Raw genomic sequence first — 12,289 nt, forward strand, 5'->3', positions numbered from 1 at the left:
TTGATTAAAAATATAGATTACATTACAGTGCACACTTTTCAGAATACTACTTTTAAAAATGTCTCTGCAAAATTCAGCCTGCTGAGGTGGGTATTTCTCTTCCTGGGACTACTATTCCATTAAAATGCCTGCGTCTCAGACTTGTAATCTATTGTAAAACATGAAATTTATATTCAAGCAGACTAATAAAATGTATCAGGTATGTGACTGTACTGTATATCCGGTACATTTACATCCGGCTAAGTGTGTGTTGCAGTGAACAAGCGAACAGAAATCTGTGACCACGATGGTGCGAAGCATGGCACTGCTGTACTTGCTACTCCTGGTTTCCAATCAGCTACTGCTTGTGTCGGCACCAGCTTTACGGTGCCCTGACAGCTGTCACTCTATCCCCATAAATCGGTCGGGAGAGAAGCGAGTCTCCTGTCACTGTCCAGGTAAATACTGGCCAGGGTCCCCCTGCAGCTGGATTGGGTACAGAGGAACGTATCACTTCCCCGCATGTCTTGATGCCATACCAACCGACTTCGACAAAGCCACGACGTCGATCTTCATCAAGCATCTTCGCTCCTCTACCATATTGGAGCGGTCTTTCCCAAACAGCCCAGCGCTGTACGGGTTCCTTTCAATCCAACATTCCAACGTATCCACGGTGCAGCCAGGGGCTTTCCAAGGTCTGCCATTGCTGAAAACCCTTTCCCTCAGAGACAACCGTATCTCCAGTCTTGGTATGTTGACAAAGAATGTGTATTTTGGGCTCCTGATATTTAATTTTGTTGCTTTTAAAAAAATTTCCTTATTTTATATGAATCCTAAATAACAGCACTCTTTGGACTAGTCTAGTATTTCATGTTTGATTTAGAAATAGCAGAAAATTACCTATGTGTAAAATGACTGATACATTAAACTGTTAGGCCCCTTCCCAACTAGGATAAATTTGTACGGGATTGATACTGGATAGATTAGCTACCTGAATCGATCTGCCACCTATCCGGCTCACCTGGCTAGGAGGATCATACAAAAAATGTGGGAATGTTCCCACTGGGGTAAATTTGACCAGTGAGATTGATTCAATCAGCTAATAATCTATTCAGATCGATCTGGTACAAATTTAGGCCACACCGACTTAATTTTATGGATGCAGACATCCGCGCGCGCATTGATTTTTGCCTGATCTCAAAAAAAATAAAAAAGGATCACTCCACCGAGGCTCTGGCCTGGCTCTAGGCCTGGGTAGTCCATAGCAGTTTGCGACAATACGGAGCCGGGCACCAAGTCTACCGAAGCTCCATGACTCAAGAACAGTACATACCTACAGTGCCGATTCATAAATTCCGCAAAAAGCCGGCATGTCGCATACGTCGCTATGTACTGCCACAAATTCACAATACCAGCTTTTTAAAGTTTGTATTCCTGTGGTTTAGTAGCATTTTTATTTTTGGCCGGAATTTTTTTTTATTCGCCCGCACGCACTAGTTTGGGGGTCTTCAGAGGATGTCGTCCATAAAATTTAGTCAGTGTGGCCTTATCGTGTTTGTTTCTGCCAATTCTTTGAGATTGTTTATTATAATTGTTTCAGTTCATAACAATACACTAATTTGAAATACATTGCAGTCACTAATGTACATAGTACAGTCAAGTGAATTATACATGTTAGGCAGATACAAAATGGAATAAAATTATTATAAACAACTAAACATGATTAGTACATGCATGTAATAATTACTTAATGTTGATAATGAAGAAAAAAATCTTTGCAAACTTAAAATAACCTTCTGTTTTGTTTATCCTCAGAACCCGACACCTTCCTTGGGCTTGAGAGGGTAACAGACCTGAACCTTGAAAGCAATGCCATTTCCGTCATATCCCAGCATGCGTTCCGAGGCCTGCCTCTCCTGGCCAACTTGAGGTTGGTTGAGAACCGCCTGCATTCCGTCCCCGTCAACGCACTCCTGGCGCTTACTGCACTGAAGTATGCAAGCCTTCAAACAAACCACATCACCACGATTGACAGCCAAGTCCTGCGTATGAGCCACCTACAGCTTTTCCTAGCAAACAACCAGCTGAAATGTGACGCAAATCTCACCTGGTTCATCTGTCATCTGCCAGAGTTGAATCACATCTTTGAACGTAACTTCCTGAAGTGTGCGTCGCCCGCTGACCAGAGCGGAATTCTGCTTGCCAACGTGAGGAAGGACATCAGGTCGGGGGGATGTGACGAAACGTCCACCACAACAGGTCCGCCTACCCACCACACTAGTCTGTATAACTACACCATTCCCACGGAGATGCCATACACAAACACCACGCGAGGCTCAAAGTACCAGGCTACAACAAGCCAGGCTACAACCGGGACTGACATTGTCACTCTTCCAAGTTTTGGCCCAATTCTCACTGAGGAAGATGACGGTTACCACGTCAATGCCGTCATCCTGGCTGTTGCTGTGCCCCTCCTCATGGTGTTGGTATGGGTGGTTGCCATCTGCTTGTACGAACGCTGTCACGGCACAGATCCGGCCCGTCACAACGCCCCTGCTGAAACAGATGGAAACTCCACCCCTTCGGACAGAGACTCAGTCACAGGCAGACAATTGAGTTCTGTTGAGGACCAGACATCAGAGGGCAACAATGACATTGAGCCGTATGCTGTGTCATACATGGATGTGTCTGGGAAAGGGAAAAACGGCAAGCTTGCACCGTACGCAACAACTTCCTTTGCTAACATCCAGCCAAAGGAACCAGACAATGATGACATCCAGCCAATAGAAGACAACGATGACATTGAGCCGTACGCTGTGTCATACATGGATGTGTCTGGGAAAGGAAAAAACGGCAAACTTGCACCGTATGCAACAACCTTCATTGATGAAGACCCAGGGCCACAGCTTCAGCCATATTCAGTAACCCACGAAGACTCAGGGCCACAGCTTCAGCCATATTCAGTGACCCAAGAAGAAGACCCAGGGCCTCAGCTTCAGCCATATTCAGTGACCCACGAAGAAGACCCAGGGCCACAGCTTCAGCCATATTCAGTGACCCAAGAAGAAGACCCAGGGCCTCAGCTTCAGCCATATTCAGTGACCCACGAAGAAGACCCAGGGCCTCAGCTTCAGCCATATTCAGTAACCCATGAAGACTCAGGGCCACAGCTTCAGCCATATTCAGTGACCCAAGAAGAAGACCCAGGGCCTCAGCTTCAACCATATTCAGTGAGCCAAGAAGAATGTGGGCCACAGCTTCAGCCATACGCATTGACCCACGATGAAGACCCAGGGCTGCAACTGACAAGAAACATCACGCATCCAGTCACCCAACCAAGGGGTCAGTCACTGCCAAGAGGCTACATGAGGGCAGGTTATACGTCACTGACAAATGTCACTAACAAACAGGCGACAAAGGTCACAAAATCAAGGGGTCAGTCACTGCCAAGAGACCATGCACTAGCAGGTTATACGTCACTGACAAATGTCACTAACCAACGGACAGCAAACACCACTCAACCAGTCACCCAACCAAGGGGTCAGTCACTGCCAAGAGACCATGCACTAGCAGGTTATACGTCACTGACAAATTTCACTAACAAACAGGCAACAAACATCACACAACCAATCATCCAACTAGGGGTCCAGCCAAAAGAGGCCAACAGAGAGGCTGTCCGTCAACAAGAGACAGCAGGGGTCCTTATGGACTAGACGAGGGGAAGGAGGTCCCAAGTGTCAGTGGGACGCTGTACAGGAGTAGCTCACAGCACACTGGAGCTGAGGACAGCACATCTGACATGCTGTACAACACAGCCCGAGTTTGCATAGCTCATGGACAGCCTGAGAGCTCGCATAAGGACAGCACATCTCACATGCTGTACAACACAGCTCATGGACAGAATGAGAGTGAGAACAGCTCAATTCTGTATAGTGGTTCATCCTTAGACCCTTAGCTGCCTGTATTGTCATTGTATTTATTATATTTTATTGGTATTTTAGAATTCTAATATTCTAAATGTTGTGGCATCATTTTAGTAACAATTTGTATATGCTATGTTCACCTATGGCATGCCTATGGCTGCGATGTCCAACATACTCTATAGCCCAACACTCAGTACCAGACTGTTTTTTCACTGACTAAGAAATAAACAATGATACAATTTTTTTCACAAATTTTCATTCAATTCAGAATCAAATTCAGGACGTTGTCTGACTACATATTAATGACTTAAATCAAACAAACTGTAAAATGGATGTACCATTAGATGCAAGTTAAAATGATTTCTGCTTTAAAAGTCTGAACGGACCCCACAAGCATACATGTACCGCTTTCAAACTGAATCACTTTGATCCAAGCTCTCACACCTTGATGAAAAAATGCCAAAGGAATTCTTTCTCCTTCTTGCCTTCATCTAAAATGAGTCTCATAACAGCTACATGGAGGAATAATCCCTTTGGCATTTTTCATCAGTACATGTATGCCATGTATTCCCGTCAAAGACTGAGTGCTCAGATCAAAGAGATGCTGTTTGAAAGCGGTATGATTAATTTCTGAGCGTTTCTGGATGTTTCACTGGAAGTGTTAAATATTGTTTGTAGAGTCCCACTCAACTGTCATAAAATAAAAATGTACCTTCAAATTGTTGTGAATACTGAGTAAAGTAAACAGTAAAAGGAAAAAATATTAATAATGCCAGCATTACAGAAACTTTGGATCAATCAATAAATATGCTGCTTGGATTTTTAGTATGTTGTTCTTGTTACTTTTTGTCCTCAGTGTAGGTACATTTTGTAAGCCCCTTTCCCTACCAACCCTCACGTTCAGACTAAATTTTGTCATTCATCTTCAAATTGATGAGGTGTAAAGAATATCTAATTCATTAGCATACTTTTCCAGACAGAAAGACATCCTGCTTCTATATTTCTGACACATATTTCCTCGGTAAAATTCATTCCTCCGAAATGCGTCCATTCTTATTGCTATCAACTGCCAATTTAGGGGAAAACGTAGCAAATCTGAGATTTAAAGGCACCTGGTGTTGAAATGGTTTATGAATTTTCAGCGGCAAAAATAATCACTGCAGTAAAAGAGCATCAGTATGACGCAACTAGTGTTGAAATCGCCATGGATAAAAAACGCCCCGTTGCGGCGACAAGAAATCACTGCAGTGAATGCTGACCCAGCAACATTACGGTGCAGTGCTCCACTGAACTGCTAGTACTCCATATCCAAGAGGCCGCTTTTGATCCATGCACTTGTAAGTTGTAACGTGTAATTTATTGACCCGATGGTATCCATCCAGTACTATCGTCTACATGTTGAGTGTGCTTTACCATGGCTCTAGACTGGAGGCTCTCTGCTGAATATTTACTTGATATGAGTTTAATTTTGCGCGCCGTTTGAGTTATAAACACATAATACTCGCGCCGAATAAAACTCCTAGATCCTACAGGTTGCCGCGCCGCCGCAAATTTCCGTCTCGTAAACGGTCGTCGCCTTTCCGAACGGTTGTCGCCTTTTCTCAGAGCGGTCGTCGCCTTTATGAACGGTCGTCGCCATTTCCGAGCGACCGAACTTCAGTTCCGAATATTCGCGACATGTTCGTGACTTCATAAAGGCGACGACCGTTCGGAAAGCCGTCGCGGCGACGACCGTTCATAAAGGCGACGACCGTTCGGAAAGGCGACGACCGTTCATAAAGGCGACGACCGTTCATAAAGGCGACGACCGTTCATAAAGGCGACGACCGTTCATAAAGGCAACGACCGCTCTGAGAAAAGGCGACGACCGTTCGGAAAGGCGATGACCGTTTACGAGACGGAAATCTGCCGAGCCGCCGTTCCGAGCTTGTACCGCCGGAAGAGAGCCCGCGCAACCCGCGACAGACTGGATACAAGAATGCGTCACTAGCAGGGACAGATTCAATTTGTCCTTGGTCAGTGGTAGCTTTGTAAGCCAGTGCTTATGGCATAAACACACTGGCTACTTTTTGGCAGTTTATTATTCAGACTGTGCCTCAAATTAGCCGAGTTTACGAACGCACTGCACACTGTTGAAGCGGCGGCAACATGGTTGGAAGTCAAACAACACAGAAGAAAGTCCTCGTGGAGGAGGGGTGTTCGGCCCACGTCCATTACCACACGCCGGGGTACTAGTATTTTACTGGGTCGATTTAAATTAGTTTGCCTTATAATTTGAAAGGCCGGTTTGAAATATAGGAGAGGCCAGGGCTACAGTTCTCCGCGGCGGGCCCGGCGGGTTGGATTCGATTACGGACGGGGCTGTCGTCGCTAGTCGACCGAGTAGAAACCGCCAAATACACCCAGGTTATTTCCTGACTACTGCGCCTTCCTAACAAATACAGAAAGTAACTAGAAAGGTAACATTTGCAAGCAAATGCAATATGTTTACCTCAGGATGGTCTTGCCTACGATTTAACGTTATACCTTTATTAGGACAGGAAAGGTAGAAGGATAGTTTGCTTATATTACTGACTTTTATATGCTGTTTATAGAGTAACATCAACGTTATAACTGGGGAATTTGAATGTTTTTGCCGTTGTAAGGCCAAGTCTACCCGTCTGCCACTCAAAGATCATTACCATAGACTAGTCTTGTAGTGCCATGTATAGGAGATACTAGGATATATATAGTTACATACCACAGTACCAATGATTCACTCAGCACACACTCTTACCATGTTTGCAATCAGGCCACAGCATGTAACTTTAATCAATGACATCCTCTGCAGACTGCAAGTAAACTTCGAGTCTTTTTGACAGCTTTAGTTACAAAGGACTTTGCTGCGCTCATCTTACTACCTTATTACATTTTTGTAAATAGGAAACAGGACGTAGGCTGAAATAATAATGATGATAAGTTTATTATTATTACAAATACATGACAGAAGGCTAATTGTAAATACGTATATCATACGAAATGATATACAATGATATGAAGAACTAATTCCTACAGTACACTTTAGTCTTTATACTACAGTATATAAGATATATATCAAGCCAGTTTGGTTGGGTTTTACTTGTTCTTTTGATCGCCGAGCCAGTGAATATACCCACTTCTATAATAATTGTTCTTTGAAATTTTATATGAAAATCATTGCAATGATGATGAAAATCTACAGTTGTGTAAAATATTGGAACTACGCACTCTATAAAACCATACATACATACTTAAAAGCTATACATGACTTAACTGTTACATATATTATGCAAATTTAACATACATAATGAATATTTATAACCGGATAAAGTAAGTAATAAATATTTACTGGTCAAAATGGAGATATAATGTGTTTCTAGAAATGGTTGTGATGTGTTGTATCCTTCTGTGGATGGCTGGGTTCAGCTCTGTTAGGTTCCTCCCCAGTTTCTCATGGACCAAGTTCTGCTTCCTTTCCTAGCAGAGGTCCAATCTTAAGAGTCTTATGAGGATACAAACAGCTGAGTAAGCATTTCAAATGTGATCAGAAACTGATATTATCCTTATTATGTTTAGAGAGATAACTTCACGGGATATGCATCATCGGGATACGGAATTTTTCGGGATAGGCGTCCCGAAAAATCCCGCGAGATATCCGCGTGTGGTGCGAGATCTCCAAGTCTACCGCGGGTCCTGTCACCGATGGCGGCGTGCCAAATGTTTATTTTTACGTCCTGTCGGGCGATCTGGGCAGGGCCAATGGAGCACCCTGACGTCAGTCAACTTTGCCAAAATTTTTATTCACCGATAGCACAGGAGTGTATATTGTGTATGACGCGTTCCTCACGCGGTAATAGGTGAACTGCTACATTTTTACAAAGCTATTGTGCAGCGAAAAACTCACGAAAACTGTAAGAAAATAGCAGGAATGAATTTTTAATAAACCCTTTCGTCTCCGGTGAGTTTCGGCAAGTTTATAAACCTTCAAATAAAATGGGGCGTACCGGCTGTAGTAGTAGGATTCTAGTACTAGTAGCTGTATTTCATTGTGACATCTTGTACTAAATTGGCTTGTTGAGGTCTACTCATCTTCTCATAAGCAGACTGCGTCAAGTAGTCTCTGTATTACGAAAATTAGGAACGTTTGCACATCAAAATCCCGCGGCAAGCGTCTCACCCCTCCCATGCAAACACGTACACATAAAATAAATAAACCCTTGCATCAACAATCAACGATCCGACCACGTCCATTGACGTACGTATTACCCTGAAAGCAAGTACTTCCACGCGGCTGGCAAAAAATCTTCCGGTGGAAAAAGCATTCTCGTTCTCGATGTCACTTGTGAATGAAATCGGGATGAGAAAAATACAATGCCGCTTGCAGGACTGAGGCGGAAAATCGCTACAATCGCCAGGGCGGCCGGAGTCTCTGGGGCGGAGCATCGAGCCTTTGAGTTTGAAATCTTGCCGCCCAGCCAGTGGGCGGGTCCCCGTCTGTGTGCTGTGATTGGGCGCCGCGCGGTGATAGCTATGCTGCGTGCCGTTTCTATGGCAACGTGGCCTAGTCACAGAAATGTATCAATTCTTGTTCGTTGCTGATCGCAAACACAGCCAAGAGGCGTAAAGAACTTTTTAATTATGCTTCGCCCCCCTCTTGTTAATCTCCCTTCCGCAGCTCCGTGCGTCGACCTCCCCTATCTAGGAGAAAAATAGAACTTCTGGCGACATGGCACGTGGATGTGTTAGATTTTATATCTGAGATAGCGCGGGTCGGGTGACATCAAAAGCAGTACTTAGGGCCGTCCACATCGCAAGGTCAGACAGAAATTCTCGTACCAAGAAGGTTGTATTATTTTGTTATCGTTCTAAACATTATTAAGCCACTAAAATTTTCGATATTAAAAAGAAATATTTGATTAATAACACTAGCCGTTTGTGCTAATGTTATCATCATGCATAATTTGGAAACAAACATGCGCCGCACCGTCTGTCTGTAAAAATCTTAGTCAACATGGTTCCCGAAAAATCCCGGGATATCCCGATGAATCCAGATTTGATGCTTATCCCATGAACTGTACTGTATTATCCCGAAAAAGATTGAAACTGTCTGACAAAACGACAAAATGTAATGTCACATCCATGTTTATATAAACGTAAACAAACGCCCCCCTCCCCCGGCCCCGCACCCACATTACAAAGTCGACAATAGTTACGGATGAACACAATTCTGTTTACTTTATTTTCAAAACGGCAGCAAGCCTAAATCTCTATACATACGAGATTCTATCAAGTCAGGAGCTAGTGTAAATTATGAGTGTTTTTTTTTTATTTGTAGTCCGGCGGTGACATGCAAAAAATTACACAAAGTCGCCGGCGTTCTGTGGAAATCTGCAGTCCTACTTGTGGATATTGAACCCAAAATCCCAATGCAATATTCTCTACTCGAGACTGGTATTCATATGACCGTATTTTACGAAGAAAAATGAAAACTTACCGCTGACATTGATCCACCGATCTCTTCTCGTGTCATACAAGGGCGGATGCCCATATTTGGAAAGCTCGGGTGTTCCGTGTGTAGCGCTAGGGTCATTGACCGCGGTTATCGAACACGCTGTTCCATTGTTCCATGGTTGTTCGAATGTTCCAAACGCGTTCTTTTTGTTCGATTTTTGGCTTAAAATGCAACTTTTTTCACCCATTTTTTGCAAATAAATTCATTTTTTCACATCTATGTTGGCCAAAATGACAGCGGTTCAGTGTCTTACGTACCAACCTACCAGCATGCTGAATTTCATTTTCTTCCAGGTTCTAATTACGAAAATATCTACGATTTTTAGGTGTTTGGAACGGAAGAGGAGGAGGAGGAGGAGGAGGAGGAGGAGGAAGAGGAAACAGAGCAAATATAATATGTTTCCTTCGGTAAACATAATGAAAAGTTTGTGTCATCAGATTAGGTCATTTGTGACAAAATTGAGGCAATTCCGCCTCAATATTCGCTGTAATCCGTGACAGGAACTGTTATGCTATATCAGAATAGCCACTTCCGTTTTGCCACGGCTGCCCGCTCAATCTCTGGAAAAATGACACATTCTGCAAACAAGAGTTCCACGATCTCATACCTTCGCCAAATGATGTTAACCCTTACGGTGGACGAAATATACAATTTTAATCATTGATTTTGTAAATAAGAGCCTAATTTGCATGGATTATATCAGTTGATCCTATTCTCCACCCAATGACAGCCTTATCATAACAAAAAGGCTATTGTAGCACATCCTCATAAATTATGCAAATGAGGTCATGAATAAATCATGTTTATCGATGTCCACCTTCACTTAACTTCCAAATGTGGCAAGTATGAAATTCAGGGTGCAGCAGTCACAACTATGAAATAATAAAAATTTGCCATTAATTATGCAAATTAGGTCCTCATTTACATTATCTATATCCTCAGATGTTTTTCTTGTTCTGAAGTAGATGTCTTAAGTAAGTAGTAAGTGTTTCATAGTTCTATTATCGAACAATGCAGATTTATAGAATTTCCTCATTAATTATGCAAATTAGCTCCTGATTTGCATAATTGCCATCTGATTATGACAAACATCACTTCAACTACTTACATACCAAAAATCACGACAATACGACAACTGGTGCTTGAGTTATCGTAATTCACTTTTTTTTCAACAAATGCTCCTGCAGTTCCAGAACAAGGCGCTAGGGGACCCAAACTCGTGTCACTTTTTCCCTACCCCAAGAGCTATCTACCAACCAAAATTCGTGACCCTAGCATGTCCAGATCATGAAATATCAAAACCGGAAGTTCTGCTGCAGTACCTAGGAAAGCCGCCAGGGGGCCCAAAATCTAATCATTTCTAGGTCTCATGAAGACCTACCCACCTACCAAGTTTCATTCCAATCCATGAACTGCTTCTCGAGTTATCTTGCTAAACCACACACACAACACACACACAGACAAACGCTACTGAAAACATAACCTTCTTGGCGAAGGTAACAACGAGACCGTCAGCGGGCCGAAAAATCGAAACAAAACTTCAACGTACGGCTTTTCTCTCCAGTGCTATTTGTAGACAATAGAAAACTTATGACAGAACTGTTAAAAACTTACTGAAAACACTTAGCGTTTTCTTGAGAAATTAAAATTTGTACCTCAATCAAGTAAAAATGGTAACCCCCAAGAGAACCTAATTTCGGACATTCTAAACCGGAAGTGCAGAAAGGGGCGTGTCCCTAATAGAAGAGATTTCAATCCACTCGCGGATTTCGGCTATTTGGGAATGGCCAAACGTCAAAGGCTCGTATGGGGGTTTCAAGTTTTTACAGAAAAATTCATATTATAACTTTGTCAAAGGGTTTACACGACAAAAAACTAATCATTTTATTTTCTGTAGGCCTTGACTGATATAATAAGTGGCAACTATTGAAATTTTGTGTTTTTAAGGTCTTGAAAAGTATTTTATTGTGGCACTGATTTTCATTTATTTACTTCTTAGGTTCAATTCTGCTCGCAAAATGTGTGTATGGATACAAAGAATGACTCATTTCACACATTATGCTGAAGTGTTTTCATAAATCTAACTGTTTATAAAATGTTTTATAACTTTACTTATTTCCCAGCAGCAACATAATATGATAATATACTGTTCCTCCGCCATCGTTGATGCCAAAGTGCCCCTGGTTTCAAACGTTGATTGACAGAAATCATGTCAGACGTTTCTTCGTTACCCTAAGTTTTGGAATAAAAACATTGAAGTGTGCTTCTCTTCTCAAGGGCGAAGTTCTTCTGGAGACACCATGTTCTATCCACGGCATGTTTGACATTGAGTCTATCTTATCTCCAAGCAGATGTTGGGAGGCTAAATCATATAGCGTTTTCCTAGCTACCCGCTTCTGCCACAAACCGTCTGCCACTAGATTAGAAGTCAGAGGCGTAACAGAAACGGGTAACTTTGGAAAACGTTACGAGTTAGCTTCTCAACATTTGCATAGATATTATGTTCAGTCCTTAATATTAGCAGTCCTCAAAGAAACTTTCAATTTTTCTTCAAGAATTTATTGCCAACAATCAGTAAATCAACGCAAGTCTGGCAAAACTGGAAGAGCAATCCATTTCTAAAATTCTATAACTGTTCCTAAAAAGTTCATACAGTTTAGTATTGTACACTATTTTCTTTGTACAACTATAGACATGTTTGTTCCAGAACCGTTCAGTAGAAAAATTTGCTTGTATACATGGTCCTACAAATTGCTTGTCTTGAATCTGAATTCCTGGTCATTCTCTGCTGATTTCATCACTATGATTTTCTACTCCTGCTAGGCTAGTTCAGAACTAGTTCATGGAAACTGTTTGG

General features: G+C 42.4%; 1 protein-coding gene across 1 annotated transcript; it reads left to right on the forward strand.

The window, feature by feature from the left end:
- Positions 1–298: 298 nt before the first annotated feature.
- LOC109476905 lies at positions 299–3,692 on the forward strand. Its single transcript, XM_019777922.1, has 2 exons — positions 299–728; positions 1,795–3,692. The coding sequence occupies exons 1-2, from the start codon at positions 299–301 to the stop codon at positions 3,690–3,692; spliced, it is 2,328 nt and encodes a 775-aa protein (XP_019633481.1).
- Positions 3,693–12,289: the final 8,597 nt, after the last annotated feature.

Source organism: Branchiostoma belcheri, unplaced genomic scaffold, assembly GCF_001625305.1.
Source record: "Branchiostoma belcheri isolate BF01 breed outbred unplaced genomic scaffold, Haploidv18h27 scaffold4, whole genome shotgun sequence".
NCBI classification, from domain to species: Eukaryota; Metazoa; Chordata; class Leptocardii; order Amphioxiformes; family Branchiostomatidae; genus Branchiostoma; species Branchiostoma belcheri.

Bases quoted from the DNA above. Each gene is read 5' to 3' on its own strand.
- LOC109476905 (XM_019777922.1), top strand. From the start codon at position 299: ATGGCACTGCTGTACTTGCTACTCCTGGTTTCCAATCAGCTACTGCTT. The intron at 729-1,794 runs GTATGTTGACAA...GTTTATCCTCAG, and splicing joins CAACCGTATCTCCAGTCTTG to AACCCGACACCTTCCTTGGG.